At 31.9% G+C, this 27,162-nt stretch overlaps 1 protein-coding gene across 10 annotated transcripts in view; it reads right to left on the bottom strand.

Annotated features, from left to right (window-relative positions):
• The window catches only part of LOC134716275 (nucleolysin TIAR-like), a 91,842-nt gene that overhangs the window by 47,006 nt on the left and 17,674 nt on the right, over nucleotides 1-27,162 (bottom strand). Inside the window, exon 1 of one of the 10 annotated variants that reach the window (XM_063579169.1) lies at nucleotides 4,729-5,325. The exons of the other annotated variants lie outside the window; for them this stretch is intronic. Within the exon in view, the coding sequence (XP_063435239.1) occupies nucleotides 4,729-4,791 (63 nt within the window). The 5' untranslated portion in view covers nucleotides 4,792-5,325. Of the gene's footprint in view, nucleotides 1-4,728; nucleotides 5,326-27,162 lie in introns of those variants that run through there. 10 annotated transcript variants of the gene reach the window in all.

Here is a 27,162-nt window from a genome sequence, read left to right on the forward strand (position 1 = left end):
GGCACCCCACCCAGGCTTGCACATTTGAAAGTTTATGTGATATTCTCAGTTTAAGCTTGTTATCTTAATTTGTAAGTTCTTAATCAAACTATGAGATTTGAGCATTGGTAAATTATGGCGGTTACTTTAACTTCTAGGCATCAGGAGCAATTCAATAGCTTTTTTAAGCATCTCAAAAAATATTTATAAAGATGACTGTGTACCAATATACAGCAATAAATCTTTTGAACTTTTTGTACAAAATTGTGAAGAAAAAATCAATACCTAAGCTTAATCCAAGTTTTTCAGGCATATTTTACTCCATCATCAATCACGCAATAGATTTGATTTTAAGTTGATACAAAAGTATGAAAAATATGCTTGATATATTCTAAACTATCCCAGAAAAGCATAAGTCTTTTCATGTTTTGTTTTGTTGAATTAGTGTGTTAAAAAGACACATCAAATTTTAAAAGGCGTTAATGTCTTTCTAAATAATGAACTAAAATTGATTTCAAGGCCCATGTATGACTTCACGCTTTAAACATTCCTTTACTCTAAAAGATTCTAATTAAAGTCTTCCAAACATCCAAATAATTGTCTGATTATACACGACCAATGCTAGGCTAATTACTTTTAATTAAGGCTTCTTTTTAAAAACCGATAATTTGAAGTTTTTCATATAGGTAGAGGTCGTATGCATTCAAAAATGTGATTTGAAAGTACAGTCGACAGATTTAGAAAGGAAATACAAAGCGTCTCATCTAAAATTGAATTATTCATAATTTCTTATTGACGAAAGCTTTTCTATTCTTCGGAGGAACTCTACTATTGAGGCAGTATAATAAAGCGGTGAAAGGGTTTAATAATATCACCAGCTGTGTACGTAACTTCTATTGTGCACTGTTATAAGGGGGATCCAATTAAATATAATTTCTGTGTTGAGAATATACTTTTGGTATTTGTCAAAGTAATTAAGTCAATCATTTGAATTACCTTGTGAATTCAACTTTTTTGTGTACAAAAATTAAATATGGCGTAATCAGTCCTGACTTGTTTACTTATAAAACCCGTTGAGATTAGACGGGGGATGTTGGTTTTTTTAAGCAGTACAGCACGTGTTACTTATTGGAAGTCAAACAGGCAGAAATCATTTTTGTGTAATCCTGTTTGCTTAACCCCTAAGATTTCAAGCATTATCACGCGACAGCTTGGACAACATTACTGAATTTCAGCATAATTTTATAAATCTATGGTTAACATATAGAGGTGTAAGGCAGGGCTTTTTCTTGTGAAACATCATCATTAAAAGTGTATAACAGTGACGTCAGGTGTAGGTTAGAGTGACTGGCAACCCCAAAGAAGGCAATTCAGGTTACAATATTAATGTTTATCTCATTTTTCTCACGAAATTTTTATGCAAACTATGTCCTTCAACACTTCCTGTCTAACAAGACATTTATAAAATATTCTCTCTGCATCAACGGACATTAAAATGAAAGGCTTAAAACTTTTTGAATTAAAATGACCTCAAAAATTTTCATCACATATAAATGTGCACTTAATGTTTAATATAATAAGACACAAATATATTCAGTTATGTAATTATGACACTGCTAAAAAATTCTTCAAACTGTAAAAGCATTTATGGGCAAATATGTGGGTCTTTGTCTACTGTTCAAGGCCCTATGGTTACTACTACAGAATTATTTACTTTGATGAATTTTAGTACTTGGGTAGCTGTCACACTGACATCTACCCATCATTTTCTTTATCTATATGGAAGTGATGAGAACAGAATTTATTTATAAAACCACTCAGGTTTATACGTGAATCACAATTGGAAAAGTTTGATACATATCAGAACAGAAACATTTAGAAACACTCAATAACATAAAAAATATCCAACCATCTAAATGCTCTCCTGATGTGAGAAATACAACGTCAAAAACCAATATGGCAGCCCCCAGGAGAGCACTACATTAAAGTTTGAAGGCATCAAACATTGAGCTTTCAGTATAATAAAAAGATATGTGTGGTTATACTGTGGTATAATCAATGAGAGAGGGAATGTCACAATTAACCAAAACATATCTATACTTTTCTTTCCATTTCAGTATGAAAGCACTTTACTTGAAAGCAGAACTGCTAGAACTTTTATACCAATAAGAACCGTAGTGTTTGTGTTTTGTTTTACTTAAGGTGGGAAAGCTGTTATCAGACAAGCTTTAAACTTAACACCCCTTTTTTAACAATTGAAATATAAGGTTTGAAGTGAAGAATTCACATAGAATAACTATACATAGTCTTAAAATGTTTTGTTTTTTTGTACAAGGTTTAGAAACAGGAAGAATCTCAAGCTTTGAAGACAATGCATCTTCAAATGAGTACAAATGCATTTTATATTTAGAGACAATGTACGTTTGTTGTCTTCATACAGCAACATTTACAACGGTTTCAAATGAAAAATAAATTTCAATTATGAAGTGAGACAATTTTAGAAATTCTGTGAACTTGTGTTCTTTATTGATGTCATAAATAAAACTCTACGGAAATGCATTAACAATGTCACAAAAAAGCGATATACGGTCAGTGACTGTAAACCACAAACGGATATTCGGTCAATGCAATTTGACCATGCAAATAGCAAAGTTGCAGTATAATATAGCCATTTCGCAGTGAAGGAAAAACATCGCATTTTGCAAGGAAGAATACTAAAGTGTTTCTCAATGAAGAATACCAAGGTATTTCTCAGTGAAGGATGCTATTGGATTAGAAGTAATCAAATTGTAGAAATAACAACACAAATTTATGTGAAACTTTATAGAACACTAATAATTAATATTCATAAATGTTACAATGTTAAGTATGGTTAATTTGTAATTAATTTTTTATTGTAATCGTAATAGTGACCTAAATTGATGCATTATCTATACTCAAATCAGGTAAGATCTTGAATCTAGGACATGATTACAAAAGGAACGGACATTATGTCTATACATCTAACTATTTTCAAAGGATAATTCCACATAATTCTATACTTTTTATCTTTTAAATTCTCATGTATCTAATCATATCTACTGATCAATAGTGATTAAAACATTCGTATGATCCAATGACAACATGACCAGCAACTTAACAGCTACCATCAAATTAGTGACCACATAAACATGTCCAGTTAAACCTACAGCTACCAAAATAATGGCCACTAGCACATGACCAGTACACTAAGAGCTAACAAAATAGTGACCACATAGTCACACAACCGTAACCTTGTTACCAAAATAGAAGCCACAAACACAAAACCAGTTAAACCCACAGCAACAAAATAGTGGCATCATAAACAATAAGACTGTAACCTACATCTATAGAAATAATGGCCTAACACACATGACCATTAATCTGTAGCTACCAAAATAGTGGCCTTATAAATATGACAGGTAACATATTGTTTCCATAAAAGTGGCTTCATAAATATGGCCAATAAACCTAAAGCTACCAAAATATGGCCATGTACCTTTACAACGACAACTTAGCTTGAAATGGACCAAAATAATAAAATTGAAGTAAACCCCAATTAACTTGCATATATACACCAAGATAACTGATTAAGTTTAGGACAGATCTACTTAAAATATGTCTTAAGTTAAACAAACTTGCTCTCTAAAGTGTTTATAGATTCACTTGAATGTTTAATTTTTTTAATGATACACTTCACTGAACATAATACATTTAATCAATTGGATTTTGTCACTTTACAACTTTTTTATCTTTAGAAATCAAGTGAAAACTTCCAAAATCACATACCCTGAAGGCAGCGTGAAAATTATCTAGAGAACAATTTTATAAACAAGGATGTTATATTCTCACAATTAGTAAACTATCAAGTCCTTTTGACACCTAGTTAGTTGTAGATTTGGCTACAAGCAATGTTTTACCAGGAAGACATGCTATGACCAAATCAAAATTAAATTACCATAAAATCATTTAATTTCTTATATACCAATTTACAGACTATGTACATATTTACTTTTATATAGGAATCTATTTAAAACCTTATTTTTCTACTTTGAATGAATTTAATTGCACTGTGATGTAATCGTAGGTCACAAATCTTCAAACTTAATTTATATCATTGAATTTTTTTCTTTTCCAATTGATTAAATCAAAAACAAATTTAAATTGAAATCATTTGAGTTAATCCAAAAGAAATTGAACTTCTTGTTGGCAATGAAATAAAACCATATTTAAATTGCATAATTCTGGTTTAAATGGTTACTAAGAGATTTTATCACAAATATGGTTTAAATTTTGAAATACTTAGAAAACTTTAATATTGAACAAAACTTTAAGAAATGGGTACAATTAGCGTCCTGTTATTAGATAAGAAGGTATAATGACTAAAAAAAATTCTGTAACTTAGTTTACGTGGAAAAATACAAAGTAAGCCACATCATCTATCAAGTATATTATATGGAGTAACAAAATAAAACTCCTTTCCAAATATATCAATTGGTTTAACATGATGCTCCAAAATGTTTACAATTAAGTTACAATTCCTTATAAACAAATTACCCCTTTACCTAAAAATCTTATTTTACCAATAAAAAATTATCAATAAAAAAATTAAATAATTTTTTATTTACTTTATTCTTTCTAAAATAGCAAAGAATGAATTTTAGAAAAATACTATAAATTTTTTTACAAGATCCAAGTTGTTGAAAATAATGAAAAAAAGTGTTTTCTTACCATTAAATCTGACTGTTTTATAGGCATAGGAACATACTGAACGTAATATTGGTACGGGTGCATCCTGACGTTATTGCCGGCGAACCTCCTAAGATTAACAACGGGTTTTATCCTTGGAACAGGTGTTAATGAGGAGCCTGCCGAGGCTAGCTGTAAAGCAGCAATAGTACTGAATTGATCCAGACTGACGAGGAGGAACTACGCTACACAATTATACACTGTCACAGTTCAATATAGATAAACAGGTGAATGCGTGTGTGTCAGCTTTCCTATAATGTGTTCAATATTCACTCACTTTTTTCATTCATGCACGGCTGTGGACAATTTCCTGTCGTTATAAAGAAGATTATCACTAATTTTCTTTTTTTTTCACTTGTGGCCGTTAAAAAAACGTAGCATTAATAACTAACTATTAGTAAAATAAACGTTTGGTGTTAACTGTAGTAATTGGTTTCCATTGCATTACGAGTGAAGGTATGACATGGGTGATCTGAGGGTACGATTCCTCGAAGGTGACAAGTGAAATATGTCTTCTGGTCCTCTAAATGACGATCAATCAGTGAATCATCCGTACTTCTGTTATCCAAAGATCTAGTCAACCGTGTCCACAAATAGTCTACAGTTCCCAAGCAAAATAACTCAACCAGGACTGAATTTCATACATTTGAAATGAAATTGAAATTACCTTTTTCACTGATGCACTCGTTCTCGTATTGCTTCATGTATTATTAACTCTCAAACATTTAAATATCAAGTTGGCTTTGTGCAAATCAACATTTTCCCTGCTTTAAATTTTTTATGAAACGTAGCCATAATTATGAATAGGGATTAGAGGTATAAAATGTACATATAAAACTGACAAAATTTGGCTTTAATTCATTTCTTATCCGAACCCAAGCCATCCCCTGGGAAACTGGACCCATGAAAATCAGTCATTTACCAATCATATATAGTTAGTTATTATTGACAACATGAAGAGAATTAATCCTAGGCCAAATATAAACGTCAATACACAACAAAGGATGAAAAATTCAAACTTAATAACTTTATGATTACCACTTTAAGTGTTCATTTGTCATTCTACTCACAAAATTGATCTCACTAAATTAATCAAATATGGATACTTCGGTGAAATATGTAAATTATTCATCATCAGAATCTGGACATCATTTTTTAAAATAGTACAAGTAAAAATATAAGCAAAAGTTTTTTTTGTATTTTATTTGTTAACTGATTTGAACATATTTTTTTTAGGTTCAAAGCTACATTGATATAGATTTTTGTTTTAAAGCTTGGTGAACTAAGAATTGTGATACTTCAAGTAAATATCATTGATCTATTTAACATCCCAAAAAATATCTAAACATGTATGTTATGCAATAAAAGTAAAAAAAAATAATTCTGAAAACTAATTATCAAAGTTATACAATATTGAGTGTCAAATAACTTTTGCTGTAACAGCTATTCTTCCTTTTTTCTTTCTACTATCATGCGAACATCTTGTCCATGGACAGCTTATGCCATGTTTTCATTGTACATTGTATTATGTGTATATGTTTTCCTGAAACAGATGACGTTGACTTCAAAATGACTCATTCTTATCAACTACAAATGTTACCTTCAAAAGGCATATGTGAGGGGAGTAGGAGGGGACCTGGTCCTGAAATCCTGGTACTAAAAACACCCGATCCCAGAGTACTGATAAAGGTCCTATCCCCCCTCATATGTGGGTATCATCTAATATTGTTAATTCTTAAAGAAGCCACATATTTTTGGTAATATAAATGAGTTTTGAAAGACCAGAGATTCATTTGATATGTTTTTTGTTCACACATGCATCCATCTTCCATTTTCTTGTCAAAAAATGAAGCTCACAGAAGGCAACTCTTGATAATTATAATGTTGAACAAATGATCTATGTTTTTCTAAGTAGTGAAAATTATCTATAGGCTCTAAGGATCCAAGTGGCCATGTTGGCCAGCAAGATCATTGGAAAGTTTTTAAAACATTAGTTACCCTAAAGTTAATAGTGGCCATTAGTTAGGTTCTATATTGCCCTGAGTACTCTGAGAGGAGTTTTTTTTTATGTAAAGTGTGTTTATATAATTTGGTAACCATTAGAAAAACAAAAATCTCTTACTTGAAACTTAACTGCTTTAGACATTTGAATTGTCATTTTTCATTTTTTGTCAATAACAAAAAAAAATTGGACACTAAACTAGCAACAAAATGTCACTTAAATGTAGTTAGAGGAAACAAATTCACCTTGTCATCAAAATTGTATATTAAAATGTAATCAAATGTTCATGCTGTATGAACACCTAGACTTTTAAAGGATAGAAAAGACCAAAAATAAAATCAATAGATTGAAAATATCTGATTCAATGAACAACACATAATAATGTTCCTTACAAAGAAACTGATATGTTGTTAACAACAGTACTACATCCTCTCATGAAGAAAATACCATACTCTCAGCTGTTACATATTGGGTCTTTATAGAGAGGAAATTATACATATACTTAACACGGGGTACATAAAAGGGTCACACATCTGATTTAGAAATTTGATTGCTTCCCAAAAATATCTTTAAATGCTCCCAAAAAATATCTTTGATTTATTGATTGATTGATTGTGTTTTAACACCACTTTTAAGCACTGCTTTTTGGGCTATTTAGTGGTAGTCAGATTTTATTGGTGGGGAAGCCAAAGTGCCTGGAGAAAATCACCAACCTTTGATAGGAAAACGGACAACCCTAGTCAATTGAGATTGGAGTCGAGTGCACCCTCATTAGCAGGGATCAAACTTACAACCTCAGTGTTGACAGGCTAGTGATTAGAGTAGTAACTACTTAGACCACTCTTCCACCGAAGCCTTCAAAATTTATCTAAGAAAATTATTCCAGTGTTATCTAAGTCTTTAAAAGTGCAAAATAAACTAGCAAGAGAGTAATTAAAAATTTAAAAAGTCATGCAAACAGGAAACACTATGGTCAAATCCACAAGACAGAAAAAACCCACACAAGACTATGTCCTCAACATAACATGTTGACTGGGGTATACTAGAATAATCAACCTTTTCAAACGGTTAAAGAGAATAGTAAAAAACCTCATTAGTGCATCACTAATGGATTAAATCCAATGCTTTGTTATTCACAATTTTTTAATGGAGTTTTTTGCTTCATTTATTTTACAAAATTATATTTGACTATATTTTTAATGACAAGTATAGATGAAAGAGAAGATTAAACCAAGCTGTATAAAGTATATAGACGTGAATATGAACAAGGTTTTAATGGTTTTGCATATTAAGGAGAATGTAACATATGTATACCTACTAATCAATACCTGTATAGAGCAACAGGTGTAGGTAAATTAGAGGAAAGAAATCATTTGTCATTATTAATATAGATCTTTAGGAAATAATATACAACTCTTTATACTCCTTTCAAATTAAAATCATATTTTACTGTCTAATGGCTTTCAACTAAATGACTATCATATTTGGCCAGACACTCAGTTTTTATGTTACAGAATTAAATACAAGTTTTATTGAGTGGACACGATTTAAGTTAGTCCTATAGATTTCTTGATCTTCGTTGTATAAGGTTGGGTTAACAGCACTAATATAACAATATCAGGCTGCTAAATATAATCTGTATTCAAAATTAGCAAGTTTAATAAAAAGTACCAAGGCAAAGAACTCTTGAATGGTTTCTGTTTAGAAAAAGAAGGAATCGAAATATATTTTTTCAAGACTGTATGCTGATCTACAGGATGCTATATGTTTGAAAATGACATCTTTAAAGCAAGTCTAAATCATCTATTATTCTTGCCACATCATTATATATCTAGATGTTAATAAATGTATCAAAGGTTTAAAGAGCATGATGCTGAAATATCTATTCTAATCTGAATTGACATCCTTGTATAAAGACATATAGACACATAATATATATAACTCTCAGCCTAATCTATCATTAACAACTGATACTGTGATAATAATGATGTTTTTTTAGCTTCATCAAAGTTTTCCATTTTCAAAATAAAAGTCAAACAACTAGTAAATTATTAGTTTTAATACAAATTAAAAAAAATAAAAAATGGATATGAATAATATTCAGTCAAAAAATCTGCTAGTGTTTTTTTCTACCCTTGGGGGAAAGTTGTAATGAAAAAATATTGACAAAAATTAGGAAGTATCATAACATGTCAAAACCTGGAGAAAATCAATCGGTCACACAGTGATCTATAATATATGATCAATGGCTGGTCAATTATAAAGTACAAATTAGGTGAGTGTTACTTGAATCACTCAAAATTAATTTCTACATGTCCTTAGGGAGAAACATGTTGGCTACATATTGAAAGTACAATAATATGGCTAGGAAACATTTCTCAAGGACAACACAAAGATATGTATGACACAAAAGCAGATGGTTCTCCTATAGATTAACATAACAATTCATTTACTCTCTTTCCATACTATTTACATTTCCCAATCTTCAGTCAAAATTCAAGGGAATGTGTAATACGAAAATCTAAATCTCAACTGTGGATAAGAAATAATTGAACATTAATTTGATTTTTTTTTAAAGCAGCAAAGAACATACATATATAAACTTTAAATTTTCAATATTATTCCTTAACTTCGTATTGTTTTTAAATGCCAAAATGGAGCTTTGTTTTTTTTTCTTCTTCATCTATTTATCATAGCAATTTGTTTTTATTGAGACAACAAAATACTTTTCCCCCAAAAAAGTATACTTTTAACTCGTCTTTAGCTCACCTGGACTAGAAATGGATGATGACAGAAGCCAAGTGATGGGAAAAGCTCCCTTATAGCCCTTTGGTCCAGGTGAGCTTTAGTCTTGTAAAAATAAAATAAAAGTACTGCTAAACAGTTGTCCCTTGTTTAGTGACATTGGTGATGAGTTGCCTCCCTTCAGGTGTAGATATTAATAGCCAATTGTAAACTGTTGAGCTAGGGATGTACAATTGTTTTGCTAAGTCAGATAATTTAAAGAGGCTATCCAAATTGACATCACCTTTAATTCAGTCAGTTAGAGTACCAAAGAAGACAACATGATTTTTATAACAAGAATCATGCTCCATGGTTGCTCGATCACAATTTTCAGCTGAAAACCAATAAATAATTAAAAAATATCATATTTGACTGTCTAAGCTTAGAACCATCCAGTTTGCCTCTGAAACCATCTTTAATGGGGTGGTTAAAAACTGTTATTTTTTTGTTCACTCTGTTTGTAATTTTTATTTCACGTTTTTCATATTTGAAGATCTTTATTCACTGTGTTTTGTGCAATGTATGGAAAAAAGCATTGTGAAAGTTTTTATTATTTCATCTTTCATTATTTCATATTTATCCATGCATCACCACCTACCCCTTTTTACACCTTATTGAAAATCAGTCTTGTTACTGAGTTTCCTGAGTTTTCTACCAGGTACACTTCAACTGTGCATTTTACCAATGATTTAAGGATCTACTCCATATCCCATTAATATAAGCTGTATATTTATGTATTTTATTTTTTAATTTTCCAAATAAAAAGATCTTTTCGAAAATAAAACTAAGTTAATAAAAATGTTAAGAAGCAATTTTGCTTTATGTTCCTTTTGTGACTTTCTATTAAATATAGGATTATTTATGATTAATTTATCAATTCGTCTTCAAGGTTGTTGAATAAATTATAAATATAACTCCACTGGACCGCTAAAAGTTATTCAATGTGAAAAAGAATGTCAACTTTTGCAATTCCGTGGGAAGAAGTATAATAAAGTGAGGAAATGCAGTCCATTTGTAAAACAACATGTCCATACAAGTATAAGAATTCTGTTTAGCTATTGTTAGTTGTTATAACGGTGATGATGATTTAGAAATGGTGAGATTACAAGTCCTGGTGGCTTTTGTTCTCCTTTGTCAAAGGCATCTTGTTGACTCTAAAAGCTTTCAATAGGTGTCACTCACTCAACATTCAAATGTAGATATTTAAATTCTCAAAAAAGAATTCATTGCCTTTAAGACTCTCAGACCTATATACATTTAAAAAAAGTGATTTACAATTTGTTTTATCTAAAATGAATACGAAGATAAAATATGCTGTTAAAATCATGCAATAACTTATTCCCAGGAAACTTTTTCATAGACTTGAAATCTATTTATACTTTAGTTTTGTCTACATTCTCATCACGATTGACTCCAGGGACTAAATTTGTTCTACCAAAAATCGGTAAATTTAACACAAATGCATTTTTATGAAAGTTAATAGTCTGGTTCACTGACAATATTAAAACTGCCCTTGACAAAAGATTGAAAATTTCCTTCATACTTTTTTTTTTAGATTCTGTAAAAATAATAATGATCACTAGAATATCTGAGAAATGTGTCATGTTATGTCATGATTAAAACCATCATTTTAATTGATCAAATAATATGAAGATTCCTAAGCTATGATGTCAAATCAAACAAATCTCCAATGATCAGCAACATTTTAATTAACTTCTATCTTGTTCATTCAAAGTGGACAATAAAAAAAATATTGAGGTAAAAGATAACTTATAATTCTGGCATAAATTGTTTTTGTTATGGAAGACACAACTACATGGAACTGTTGGAAGTGTTTGACCAGAATAACACACTTTGATACAGGACTATGACTGTAATTATGGCATAATATAATGTGACAATACAAGTATTTGGCAAAAAATGGCAGATATTATCTGTGAAATGTATTCATCCAAAACATATTTTCATCTGTCCAATCCTATAATCATATTGAAGTGTCCGACCTTTTTTTAGGTCAATTTATTCCTACTAACACTTTCTCTAGAACTCATTACAGAGATATAGTTCAAGCTAAAGAGAGCATGCTAAAAACTATGATGGAGTTTTTAACATTTATGTTATACCATTAAACTAAGTATTTCATTTCTGATTTAACTATTGCATGTAACATATCATAAATTTTGGAAACCAAAATCCAAACGCTCATTAAACAACAACCATTTTAATCCCTTGGTAAATCAAAAAAACAAAAAATCCTCGTCATTTTACACTTAAAACAAATCAAAGAATCACAAGTTGTTTCTTTAATTGAAATTCATGAGTATATTTTCACTCTTTACTGTATAAAGAGAAATAAAACCAAATGATGGGGCAGTGCTGGTATAAAGATAGTGGCAGTATCTGTCGAAACCAAATGGCATAATTCCAACAACACCACACTGTATTGTATCATGCTTGTCTCATAAATGTTTGAAGAATTTCATATTTTATATCAACTTTTGATATGCTCCATCAAGAACATCTATATTTTAGTCAATTATCGTATTGCTATGTGTAAAATTTCGTGAGATACAATGGAATAAATAGAAATTTATAGCAGCAACTAACGTTAAAATATCCTCTCTGATGATTAATCAAACAAACACATAACAATACCCAAGTTACATTTCAATATATTCACTCTTATGATCTGCAATATGCTTTCAAAATGTGGAATTTTTTTCAAAGTTTCAATCAATGATATTTCCCAATGGTGTAATATGTAAAAAATTGTTGACAGTTCAATATTTCCATCACTGCATTACTGAAGATGCTTTCACATAATAAACTCTTGTCAAATTATTTTATTTCCCGTTCTCAGTTATATAATCAAATGAAATTTACACTCCATTGAGAAAAGTACAAGCAAAGATACTTCAGTAAAGTACATTGAATCATTAGGTCACATGATACCAGTTTAACCATCAATTCTGCTATGAAATAGACCTCAGATTGGCTTTAAATTCTATAACTATCTAATTAGCAATCTGCAGAAGAAACTGAAGGAAATCATAATGTTCTAAAAATGTAAAATGTTCTTAAAAATTTTATAACATTAAGACCAATGAGAAACAAAGAGAATGTTTTATCTTTACCTTTATTATAGCTAATTATAAGGTTTTGCTTAGTGTTGAGGCTGCAAAGTGAAATGTAAATTCCATCTATAGCCTACCATCTTGCTCTTAAACCTTTATGTTTAAGTTTCTGACCTATGGAAAACTTCATATACAGTGGAAGATTTTTTAATCAAGATTTTGTTCTCCTATCAATGGTTGTAATATATCAAATTTAATATGTTTTCCAACTTCGTGTCATTATAGTGGTCATTAATTTGAATTCTTATGCACAAATTTTATCCATAATAATCGCCACAGAAAAATAAATTTATTAAAGTGAATGACAAGACTCCCACAGAACATAATGGAAAACTTCTGTACAAGCCTGCAGGTTATCCGTAAGGATCATTTTTCTTCAGAATTAAAATAATGTTAGTCTATCAATCCTAGAATAAATTGAAATCAGGAATGGCATATGTTTACAACAAGACATTTCATCTCCAAATTAATGTTGCCAAGCTGCCTTAAAAGTATTTTTTTTAGTGTGCTTTATATGGTCATGGCCTCCTAAATGTGGAGGCTTCGTTGAATTGCAAGGTTCCTAAATCAACATGTCCATGACTCCATGTAATAGTTGCTGTTTCAAGAAATAGATGGTGAAGGAAATTTTTGATAAAAACAGGCATTTATGACTTGGTTTAGCAATCTTTCTAAATATGTCTGGGTTTGAAGCAACAAATTGATGTATTCTGTTCTTCAGAAATCTACATTTTTTATTTTCTTCAGCTTAACATACCATTTGATTGATTGATTGATGTTAAATACAACTTTCAGCACTATTCCTCTTTTTTTGTGGAAGTCAAGTTTATATATCAGGAGGAAACCCAAGTCCTAGACAAAACCAGCAACCTTCTGTATCCTGTATCAGTAGGAAAACTGTCAGAGTGACATTAAGATTGGAGTTGAATGCATCTGATGTGCCACTTGCTGGATTAGAACTCACAACCTCAGTGTTTACAGGCTTATTAGACCACAGCAGCCATAGGGGCCCTTATTACTATTTGACAATTGAAGACTGTGTTTGACTGACCTTCTGGATCTGGATATTTTCCAGTTTTTTCTTGGTTTTTGGGTGTTTTTGAGAAGCTGTCTCATAGCAACTAGTAACTGTATTCTGTTATCTAAACTGAAGTATACTATGAATCAAAAACATAATATTTAGACTATATATAATAAAGACATCAAGTGCACTGTACAAAAAGGCAAAATAGCCAAGTACAAGTAAAGAATAAAATAAAAAGACAAGTTTACAGAAAGGTAACAAGGGAAATTAAATATTCTCCAAACTTCATATAAATTACATCAGATCATTTCTGAAATTAGATGAGGCATTAAAAAATTCAGTTCTGCCATACGACTCTCAACAACAAGTCTCTAGCTACCCTAAATTGCATTTGGAAAAGAGTATACTGGTGAAAAAATCCATTACGATATTCAATTACAGTATAAATAATTCCACTACAGGCATACTTACAAACTTCCCTTCAATATGTTATAATCTAATTATGACAGCAACACAGTAATGTGACTTTAATATTTAATGCTTAGATGTTATTCAGCTGACTATAGGGGTACTTTATTGTTTCTCTACAATGACTCAATAACTCAGTCACTAGGGATTCGATCAGTTAATAAACATACAAAATGTGGATATAGGATATATATACCACAATGGCTGTATTGATTGTACTGATAAATAGCTCAAAAATGGACTATTTGTACTAACCTGACTAAGATACAAGAGAGACAAATATTTATGTTGGGCAAATCATAAAATTACTGTAAGTTCTTGTGCATTTTACAACAACAAAATTCAATTAAAGAAAATATGACTGTTTTGAAATATTTCAACATTCACTGCTCAATTGCAAAACATATCTAGCCCTAATAAATTCAACTTCAACTTATTTTACTTTAAGAGTACTTTGGAATAATCTGCTTATCTATCATGACAAAAAATGTGAAAAAGAAACCTTTTTGTTTTAAAAGTTGTCAGTTGTAAACTAGTGATATATCAAAAACACCATCATAGTTATAGTCAATCTATGGCAAAACAAAAACTTGACAAAGTGGCAAAATTATACAATGAACAACTTAAATGTAAACACTACAGACAGATAATATATCAAAGCATAGAAAACTACTTAAGATTGTCCAATCAAATCTTCAGGCCAGAAACAGATTTTAAAAACGGAGAAAAATTGCACAAATTGTAAACAAGTAAAGTGGCATGGTAAGTCGTATTGGTGACAGATAAACATCCCGATACATCATAATTCTGTAATATATTCATATATGACACAGTATCTATGACTGAATAATGACAGCCTCTCTATCATTATAACAAAGATCAAATAAATACATTTATAAGGTTAATATCAAATTATATAGAATAGTCAGAGACAATTGTGGGCAGGTAATTTTCTTCTTAACTAATCCCAGACTCATCCATTATCAGAAATACCCTGAAGAATAAAAAATGAAATTAGCTTCCTTTTTACCAGCTGAAGCTGAGAATAAATGACTTTGTCTCATCTGTAAGCAGGCACTCGACTGTAAGTCAAATGACCAGATCCTCACACACTCCTGTGTTAATTGGAAGACTCTCAGATCAACTATGTAAACCTGGGGTTTGCAGCATGGAAAATTTAATAATCATTAACTCAGTCAGGGTATTAGATGCTACTGCTTTAAATTGAAATTATATTAGCTTTTCGTTCTGTATGAGGCCTGCTCCTGCGACAATAAATAAAAGAGAAAACAAATTTGAAATAAATTATTAAAGCAATTTAAGCCTAATAAATCTTAACTGATACAATGCTTACCACTGGCCTGTCAAATAACTGAGAATTATTGGCCTCTCTATCTAATAACGATCGTTAAACTGACATGTATTTTGTAACCATGATTATACAACGTAAAACTCAAAAGATGCCAGGTATTGAATTTTAACTTAAGGTTCTCAAAATATTTTGAACAAAAGATCATATAAAACTTATTTTAACAATGTCTCTATAAGACTTAATTTAGACAAATATAACAATAGTTGTACATTTATCTTCCAATATCTGACCATATCTTCCACTGTATATGACCATGACTAAAGAAGCTGATGTGACAACACTTTTAACATGTTAACCGTACCAAACTTTTAAACCCAATGGACCATGACTAAAGAAGCTGATGTGACAACACTTTTAACATGTTAACTGTACCAAACTTTTAAACCCAATGGACCATGAATAAAGATGCTGTTGTGGAAATGAGAAATACAAATGCTTATACAACTCCATAACAAATATCTTAGACTTACCACAAGTGGTAGCCATACACTGATTAAATTCAAAACTTCAAACCATATAAAATCATATAGTCAATAGACCATTGTCAAGCAAGCTGTTGATGTAAGTATTTCTAGTAACAGCACAAGTAAGTCTTGATAAGTTGGAAGTGAGACAAAAACCATCTCATTAAATGTTCCCTGATTAGTGCAGTTTGTTTTATATAACTTAAAAAGGAAGGATTAAGTGAACAGAAATCTGACTTGTGCACTTTCAAAAAGTATTCACTCCAAGCCATCACATAGTTATACTTTTAAAATATCAGGAGATTTATTACACACCAAATCTATCATGGGTAAAATTTTAAAACATGCAATCACATAAATATCCAAACTAGAATCTAACACAAAATGTACAAAAGAAATACAAAAGAAAAACATAAATGGGCTGCTATTTATTTGATTTAAAAATTAGATTCACAAATGAGGTGCAAAACGAAGTATATGCGGAAAGAAATATCATGAAATATTAGAAAACATATCACTGAGGAGGAGCAATCTTAACTTCTTCCTGAAAACCTATAAATGTCCTGAATGATGAACTGAAGTGGTCACATCCGAAAACAGTGTCATCTCAAGTAGCACTTAATAAGATGTGGGAGAAATCTGTAATGTGAGTGTTTTAGGCTCCTTAGAGACTTATAAGATACATATGTGGGAGAAATCTGTAATGTGAGTGTTTTAGGCTCCTTAGAGACTTATAAGATACATATGTGGGAGAAATCTGTAATGTGAGTGTTTTAGGCTCCTTAGAGACTTATAAGATACAAATGTGGGAGAAATCTGTAATGTGAGTGTTTTAGGCTCCTTAGAGACTTGTAAGATACATATGTGGGAGAAATCTGTAATGTGAGTGTTTTAGGCTCCTTAGAGACTTATAAGATACATATGTGGGAGAAATCTGTAATGTGAGTGTTTTAGGCTCCTTAGAGACTTATAAGATACATATGTGGGAGAAATCTGTAATGTGAGTGTTTTAGGCTCCTTAGAGACTTATAAGATACATATGTGGGAGAAATCTGTAATGTGAGTGTTTTACGCTCCTTAGAGACTTATAAGATACATATGTGGGAGAAATCTGTAATGTGAGTGTTACAGGCTCCTTAGAGACTTATAAGATACATATGTGGGAGAAATCTGTAATGTGAGTGTTTTAGGCTCCTTAGAGACTTATAAGATACATATGTGGGAGAAATCTGTAATGTGAGTGTTTTAGGCTCCTTAGAGACTTATAAGATACATATGTGGGAGAAATCTGTAATGTGAGTGTTTTAGGCTCCTTGGAGACTTATAAGATACATATGTGGGAGAAATCTGTAATGTGAGTGTTTTAGGCTCCTTAGAGACTTATAAGACACATATGTGGGAGAAATCTGTAATGTGAGTGTTTTAGGCTCCTTAGAGACTTATAAGATACATATGTGGGAGAAATCTGTAATATGAGTGTTTTAGGCTCCTTGGAGACTTATAAGATACATATGTGGGAGAAATCTGTAATATGAGTGTTTTAGCTATATAGGCTCCTTAGGGACTTATAAGATACATATGTGGGAGAAATCTGTAATTTGAGTGTTTTAGGCTCCTTAGAGACTTATAAGATACATATGTGGGAGAAATCTGTAATATGAGTGTTTTAGGCTCCTTAGAGACTTATAAGATACATATGTGGGAGAAATCTGTAATGTGAGTGTTTTAGGCTCCTTAGAGACTTATAAGATACATATGTGGGAGAAATCTGTAATGTGAGTGTTTTAGGCTCCTTAGAGACTTATAAGATACATATGTGGGAGAAATCTATAATGTGAGTGTTTTAGGCTCCTTAGAGACTTATAAGATACATATGTGGGAGAAATCTGTAATGTGAGTGTTTTAGGCTCCTTAGAGACTTATAAGATACATATGTGGGAGAAATCTGTAATATGAGTGTTTTAGGCTCCTTAGAGACTTATAAGATACATATGTGGGAGAAATCTGTAATGTGAGTGTTTTAGGCTCCTTAGAGACTTATAAGATACATATGTGGGAGAAATCTGTAATGTGAGTGTTTTAGGCTCCTTAGAGACTTATAAGATACATATGTGGGAGAAATCTGTAATATGAGTGTTTTAGGCTCCTTAGAGACTTATAAGATACATATGTGGGAGAAATCTGTAATGTGAGTGTTTTAGGCTCCTTAGAGACTTATAAGATACATATGTGGGAGAAATCTGTAATGTGAGTGTTTTAGGCTCCTTAGAGACTTATAAGATACAAATGTGGGAGAAATCTGTAATGTGAGTGTTTTAGGCTCCTTAGAGACTTATAAGATACAAATGTGGGAGAAATCTGTAATGTGAGTGTTTTAGGCTCCTTAGAGACTTATAAGATACATCTGTGGGAGAAATCTGTAATGTGAGTGTTTTAGGCTCCTTAGAGACTTATAAGATACATATGTGGGAGAAATCTGTAATGTGAGTGTTTTAGGCTCCTTAGAGACTTATAAGATACATATGTGGGAGAAATCTGTAATATGAGTGTTTTACGCTCCTTAGAGACTTATAAGATACATATGTGGGAGAAATCTGTAATGTGAGTGTTTTAGGCTCCTTGGAGACTTATAAGATACATATGTGGGAGAAATCTGTAATGTGAGTGTTTTAGGCTCCTTAGAGACTTATAAGATACATATGTGGGAGAAATCTGTAATGTGAGTGTTTTAGGCTCCTTAGAGACTTATAAGATACATATGTGGGAGAAATCTGTAATGTGAGTGTTTTAGGCTCCTTAGAGACTTATAAGATACATATGTGGGAGAAATCTGTAATATGAGTGTTTTAGGCTCCTTAGAGACTTATAAGATACATATGTGGGAGAAATCTGTAATATGAGTGTTTTAGGCTCCTTAGAGACTTATAAGATACATATGTGGGAGAAATCTGTAATTTGAGTGTTTTAGGCTCCTTAGAGACTTATAAGATACATATGTGGGAGAAATCTGTAATGTGAGTGTTTTAGGCTCCTTGGAGACTTATAAGATACATATGTGGGAGAAATCTGTAATGTGAGTGTTTTACGCTCCTTAGAGACTTATAAGATACATATGTGGGAGAAATCTGTAATGTGAGTGTTTTAGGCTCCTTAGAGACTTATAAGATACATATGTGGGAGAAATCTGTAATGTGAGTGTTTTAGGCTCCTTGGAGACTTATAAGATACATATGTGGGAGAAATCTGTAATATGAGTGTTTTAGGCTCCTTAGAGACTTATAAGATACATATGTGGGAGAAATCTGTAATGTGAGTGTTTTAGGCTCCTTAGAGACTTATAAGATACATATGTGGGAGAAATCTTTAATGTGAGTGTTTTAGGCTCCTTAGAGACTTATAAGATACATATGTGGGAGAAATCTGTAATGTGAGTGTTTTAGGCTCCTTAGAGACTTATAAGATACATATGTGGGAGAAATCTGTAATGTGAGTGTTTTAGGCTCCTTAGAGACTTATAAGATACATATGTGGGAGAAATCTGTAATGTGAGTGTTTTAGGCTCCTTAGAGACTTATAAGATACATATGTGGGAGAAATCTGTAATGTGAGTGTTTTAGGCTCCTTAGAGACTTATAAGATACATATGTGGGAGAAATCTGTAATGTGAGTGTTTTAGGCTCCTTAGAGACTTATAAGATACATATGTGGGAGAAATCTGTAATATGAGTGTTTTAGGCTCCTTAGAGACTTATAAGATACATATGTGGGAGAAATCTGTAATGTGAGTGTTTTAGGCTCCTTAGAGACTTATAAGATACATATGTGGGAGAAATCTGTAATGTAAGTGTTTTAGGCTCCTTAGAGACTTATAAGATACATATGTGGGAGAAATCTGTAATATGAGTGTTTTAGGCTCCTTAGAGACTTATAAGATACATATGTGGGAGAAATCTGTAATGTGAGTGTTTTAGGCTCCTTAGAGACTTATAAGATACATATGTGGGAGAAATCTGTAATATGAGTGTTTTAGGCTCCTTAGAGACTTATAAGATACATATGTGGGAGAAATCTGTAATGTGAGTGTTTTAGGCTCCTTGGAGACTTATAAGATACATATGTGGGAGAAATCTGTAATGTGAGTGTTTTAGGCTCCTTAGAGACTTATAAGATTCATATGTGAGAGAAATCTGTAATACGAGTGTTTTAGGCTCCTTAGAGACTTATAAGATACATATGTGGGAGAAATCTGTAATGTGAGTGTTTTAGGCTCCTTAGAGACTTATAAGATACATATGTGGGAGAAATCTGTAATGTGAGTGTTTTAGGCTCCTTAGAGACTTATAAGATACATATGTGGGAGAAATCTGTAATGTGAGTGTTTTAGGCTCCTTAGAGACTTATAAGATACATATGTGGGAGAAATCTGTAATGTGAGTGTTTTAGGCTCCTTAGAGACTTATAAGATACATATGTGGGAGAAATCTGTAATGTGAGTGTTTTAGGCTCCTTAGAGACTTATAAGATACATATGTGGGAGAAATCTGTAATGTGAGTGTTTTAGGCTCCTTAGAGACTTATAAGATACATATGTGGGAGAAATCTGTAATGTGAGTGTTTTAGGCTCCTTAGAGACTTATAAGATACATATGTGGGAGAAATCTGTAATGTGAGTGTTTTAGGCTCCTTAGAGACTTATAAGATACATATGTGGGAGAAATCTGTAATGTGAGTGTTACAGGCTCCTTAGAGACTTATAAGATACATATGTGGGAGAAATCTGTAATATGAGTGTTTTAGGCTCCTTAGAGACTTATAAGATACATATGTGGGAGAAATCTGTAATATGAGTGTTTTAGGCTCCTTAGAGACTTATAAGATACATATGTGGGAGAAATCTGTAATATGAGTGTTTTAGGCTCCTTAGAGACTTATAAGATACATATGTGGGAGAAATCTGTAATGTGAGTGTTTTAGGCTCCTTAGAGACTTATAAGATACATATGTGGGAGAAATCTGTAATGTGAGTGTTTTAGGCTCCTTAGAGACTTATAAGATACATATGTGGGAGAAATCTGTAATGTGAGTGTTTTAGGCTCCTTAGAGACTTATAAGATACATATGTGGGAGAAATCTGTAATGTGAGTGTTTTAGGCTCCTTAGAGACTTATAAGATACATATGTGGGAGAAATCTGTAATATGAGTGTTTTATGCTCCTTAGAGACTTATAAGATACATATGTGGGAGAAATCTGTAATGTGAGTGTTTTAGGCTCCTTAGAGACTTATAAGATACATATGTGGGAGAAATCTGTAATGTGAGTGTTTTAGGCTCCTTAGAGACTTATAAGATACATATGTGGGAGAAATCTGTAATATGAGTGTTTTACGCTCCTTAGAGACTTATAAGATACATATGTGGGAGAAATCTGTAATGTGAGTGTTTTAGGCTCCTTAGAGACTTATAAGATACATATGTGGGAGAAATCTGTAATGTGAGTGTTTTAGGCTCCTTAGAGACTTATAAGATACATATGTGGGAGAAATCTGTAATGTGAGTGTTTTAGGCTCCTTAGAGACTTATAAGATACATATGTGGGAGAAATCTGTAATGTGAGTGTTTTAGGCTCCTTAGAGACTTATAAGACACATATGTGGGAGAAATCTGTAATGTGAGTGTTTTAGGCTCCTTAGAGACTTATAAGATACATATGTGGGAGAAATCTGTAATATGAGTGTTTTAGGCTCCTTAGAGACTTATAAGATACATATGTGGGAGAAATCTGTAATATGAGTGTTTTAGGCTCCTTAGAGACTTATAAGATACAAATGTGGGAGAAATCTGTAATGTGAGTGTTTTAGGCTCCTTAGAGACTTATAAGATACATATGTGGGAGAAATCTGTAATGTGAGTGTTTTAGGCTCCTTAGAGACTTATAAGATACAAATGTGGGAGAAATCTGTAATGTGAGTGTTTTAGGCTCCTTAGAGACTTATAATATACATATGTGGGAGAAATCTGTAATGTGAGTGTTTTAGGCTCCTTAGAGACTTATAAGATACATATGTGGGAGAAATCTGTAATGTGAGTGTTTTAGGCTCATTAGAGACTTATAAGATACATATGTGGGAGAAATCTGTAATGTGAGTGTTTTAGGCTCCTTAGAGACTTATAAGATACATATGTGGGAGAAATCTGTAATGTGAGTGTTACAGGCTCCTTAGAGACTTATAAGATACATATGTGGGATAAATCTGTAATGTGAGTGTTTTAGGCTCCTTGGAGACTTATAAGATACATATGTGGGAGAAATCTGTAATGTGAGTGTTTTAGGCTCCTTAGAGACTTATAAGATACATATGTGGGAGAAATCTGTAATGTGAGTGTTTTAGGCTCATTAGAGACTTATAAGATACATATGTGGGAGAAATCTGTAATGTGAGTGTTTTAGGCTCCTTAGAGACTTATAAGATACATATGTGGGAGAAATCTGTAATGTGAGTGTTACAGGCTCCTTAGAGACTTATAAGATACATATGTGGGATAAATCTGTAATGTGAGTGTTTTAGGCTCCTTGGAGACTTATAAGATACATATGTGGGAGAAATCTGTAATGTGAGTGTTTTAGGCTCCTTAGAGACTTATAAGATACATATGTGGGAGAAATCTGTAATGTGAGTGTTTTAGGCTCCTTAGAGACTTATAAGATACATATGTGGGAGAAATCTGTAATGTGAGTGTTTTAGGCTCCTTAGAGACTTATAAGATACATATGTGGGAGAAATCTGTAATGTGAGTGTTTTAGGCTCCTTAGAGACTTATAAGATACATATGTGGGAGAAATCTGTAATATGAGTGTTTTACGCTCCTTAGAGACTTATAAGATACATATGTGGGAGAAATCTGTAATGTGAGTGTTTTAGGCTCCTTAGAGACTTATAAGATACATATGTGGGAGAAATCTGTAATATGAGTGTTTTAGGCTCCTTAGAGACTTATAAGATACATATGTGGGAGAAATCTGTAATGTGAGTGTTTTAGGCTCCTTAGAGACTTATAAGATACATATGTGGGAGAAATCTGTAATGTGAGTGTTTTAGGCTCCTTAGAGACTTATAAGATACATATGTGGGAGAAATCTGTAATGTGAGTGTTTTACGCTCCTTAGAGACTTATAAGATACATATGTGGGAGAAATCTGTAATGTGAGTGTTTTAGGCTCCTTGGAGACTTATAAGATACATATGTGGGAGAAATCTGTAATGTGAGTGTTTTAGGCTCCTTAGAGACTTATAAGATACATATGTGGGAGAAATCTGTAATATGAGTGTTTTAGGCTCCTTAGAGACTTATAAGATACATATGTGGGAGAAATCTGTAATGTGAGTGTTTTAGGCTCCTTAGAGACTTATAAGATACATATGTGGGAGAAATCTGTAATGTGAGTGTTTTATGCTCCTTAGAGACTTATAAGATACATATGTGGGAGAAATCTGTAATGTGAGTGTTTTAGGCTCCTTAGAGACTTATAAGATACATATGTGGGAGAAATCTGTAATGTGAGTGTTTTAGGCTCATTAGAGACTTATAAGATACATATGTGGGAGAAATCTGTAATTTGAGTGTTTTAGGCTCATTAGAGACTTATAAGATACATATGTGGGAGAAATCTGTAATATGAGTGTTTTAGCTATATAGGCTCCTTAGGGACTTATCTTTGAATTTAAAGATTTCTCCAAACATATGTATCTTATAAGTGCCACTTGGGTTGATTTCGGGTAGTGCTTTCTTATACCCTAACACTTGTCAAAATCATTAGCCAAAAGAATAGGTACCCCTTTAGTAAGAGAAGGTGATTTCATCCTTATATCTAATTTTTAGCCATGGCAGTCATGTTGGTTAATGGATAGGGTATATATAAGATTGTCATTTACAAGAGAGTTTATGATGGATTTGTACTAATTAGTGTTATCTTTCCTAGTATTATCATTATTTATAAGCAGACTTTCTCTAATATTTTAAATAGACTTGCTTCTGCTTGCCAAATAATAAACCAAGAAACACGAACTGACTATATTACGTTTTATCAGTCAGAAAGTCATGCTGACTCATTGATTTGTTAGTCAACCATTATGGAAAAGAACTTTTATTTAAATAAATATTACATGAAACATGACAGAACTAGTATCATACATTACAATACATTTTAGAAACCCTAATTATTTTCATAATTTCAATTTAAACATGCAATGACCTTAGAGACAATTAGCTCTCATGACAACTGAGATGAGACACATTAAAGTTGAACATTCCTGTCTATGTTCAAAAGACCCTTGCATGTTTTGGATGTTTTGAAAATTAAAACAATATCCCCTACTACAATATGTATTCATTGATTCTATTGTCATCCTCTGTCAGTTGAGCTCGGTAAATATAGTAAATCACAATATCTGGACGAGTTAATTTATATAATTACACATAAGTGGCAGTGATTACCGAGGCATTCATCCATTAGCAAAATAATATCTCTGTCACCGGATTAATAATGTCAAACCTTCCAAGTTTACTTGTAAACACTTTCTTAGACATGCAACAACCAAATACTGATTACTTCCCTTGTTTAAACGCTAATTATGTTTAAACTGCATGAAAAAACCTCTGTTTATCAAACAGAATAACCATACATAAACGAAAGAAAACCGATAGAAAATGACATAATTATATCTCTTAAGTGTAATAAGTTTAATCTCTTTTCAATATCATAATTGTTAGTCCTTGTTCTATATGGTAAAATGATGATATAAATCCTGCAACTACAGAAACATAAATCTACCATGTTAGCAATTAACCCACATTTAAATTTTTAGCTGAGAAATGTAATGTCATTATGAAAACAATTTTAATGGAGCCTGAAACAATAGAGATATAATGGAGGAAAGTTATCTGCTGTGATTTTGTCACTGACAGACTGAATCATTATTGTTATTTAATTATCCATGTGTTGTTTTATCTCAGCTTACCAAGGCTGAAACTAGAACAGCATAGATTTCTGTTAGGTGTAATACCACTAAAGTTTACCACTCAGCTAACACTTGAGCAGAATTATGATCAAGGAGAGAAACATTGCTTTCTGTATTAAAGGTGAAATATCACCAAAGTTTACCACTGGGCTGAATCTAGAACAGAAACATCACCAATGCATAAGGAAAGAAACATTGCTTTCTGTAAGGTGTAATACCATCAAAGCTTACAACTCTACTGAGACTTGATCAGAAAAATTACCAATGCTTGAGGAAAGAAACATAGCTTTCTGTAAGGTGTTATCCACCAAATCCTAGCCAATTTAACAAAGACTAATAGGGGAGAATCAATGGTGGTATTACTCAGCGTATTGAATTGAGCTGATATGACACAGTCCAGGTCATGCCATAGAAAACCTCAAAATAATTCAGATCAAGAAATGAAATAACATGTACAAGTGTAAAAGAATATCATGCAAGTAAAATATTGTGAATGTGGGTGGATAAATGCAAGGGACTCTATAATAATTTATAGGGAACTATAAATAATCCCAATAATAAATAAACAACCGAATGGTTATAAAAATCTATCTGGAAAACTCACTGACCATACAAAATTTCAAATAATTTGATCTTTAAGCATTTTCTTTCTTTTTTTTCATTTTATTTGCATTACTTGTTTTTCTCAATCCTAATCATGTGAGATCACAGATTAAAACCATCCTATTCCACAAAACACCAATTTCAAAGAGAATAGAAAAGCAATAGAAGCAGAACACCAAATAATGATCCTGTTTCATCTGTTAAATGTAATTCCCATTACAACAAGAATTAATGCCTCAATAATTTGTAATGAATTTTGTTGACAACAATCAGTTGATAAATATTATGCGTTTTTTGTTCAGGATGCAAAAATCAATTCATAATCTTTTTATCATTACCTGAAATTTTCCCCTTGAAAAAATATACGCTGATTCATTACGGCTGCAAATATGTAGTAATTAATTATTCATATTTTCATTTATTCAGCCTAATCGTTATTTGAAAAAAATAGGAAAAAATATTCTCAAAACAAGTTGTACAGTGACCAGTAGCTGTTAATTTCTGTGTCATTATGGTATCTTGTGGAGTCTTCTCATTGGCAATCATACCACATCTTTTTTTATATCACAAGAAAAATGTTTTTAAAACATGACTTTTGATAGTTATAACAGCTTTTCTAAACATTTGTCAATTACATGTCCAGGGTATTAGCCAAAAACACTGTTTTACCAAGTTTCCGGTTAAAACAAATTCTTTAATGAAGGAAAAATCTACTTGAATGTCTAGTAAAATGCTTCAAGCCACTGGCCAGCTTTCTTGCCACAAAGATCACACAGAGTACATCGCTCCACTGCTTTGCCCACTGGCGAGCTATCATGCAACAAACATCACCAAAAGTACAGTCACCAGCTAATTTTGGTTAATCAAGACTTGAGTACAATGACTTATTGCTTTGGCACTGGGAATTTATAGAAGTAAATTCTGAAGTCATCTAAATCAACTATTTTCCTCAAGTGTTAACCTGGTAGATATTGACTGATGCTTTGCCTACAAATAAACTCATCATAGAAACCAGGACTAAATTTTGTATATATATTCCAGACGTGCGTTTTGTCTACAAAAGACTCATCAGTGACGCTCAGATCCAAAAAAGTTTAAAAGGCAAAATAAAGTACGAAGTTGAAGAGCATTGAGGACCATAATTCCTAAAAGTTTTGCCAAATACAGCTAAGGTAATCTATGCCTGAAGTAGAAAAGCCTTAGTATTTCAAAAATTCTAAATTTTGTGAACAGTAAATTTACAAAGAGAACACTGTTGTTTTATCCCTTGGATCACCAGAATGGCCAGAATAATGATGATCTAGTGAGATATTGGGTCAACAATAGAAGTCTGATATATCCATTAGACTTGATAGCTACTAGAGAGAATAGATCTGGAACCAGGAGTGTTTAACCTTTCAAGTCATCAAACAAGCTTTGTAAAATATGTAAACCATTTCAAATGAGGCATAATTATACAAAAGTACTCACTGACATTTTAATACCACTTATTGGCACTTTAAGTCACATGTTCAAAGAAAAGGATGCTAATAGGAAAATCTCTTATA

Source organism: Mytilus trossulus, chromosome 4 (genome assembly GCF_036588685.1).
Source record: "Mytilus trossulus isolate FHL-02 chromosome 4, PNRI_Mtr1.1.1.hap1, whole genome shotgun sequence".
Classification (NCBI taxonomy): Eukaryota; Metazoa; Mollusca; class Bivalvia; order Mytilida; family Mytilidae; genus Mytilus; species Mytilus trossulus.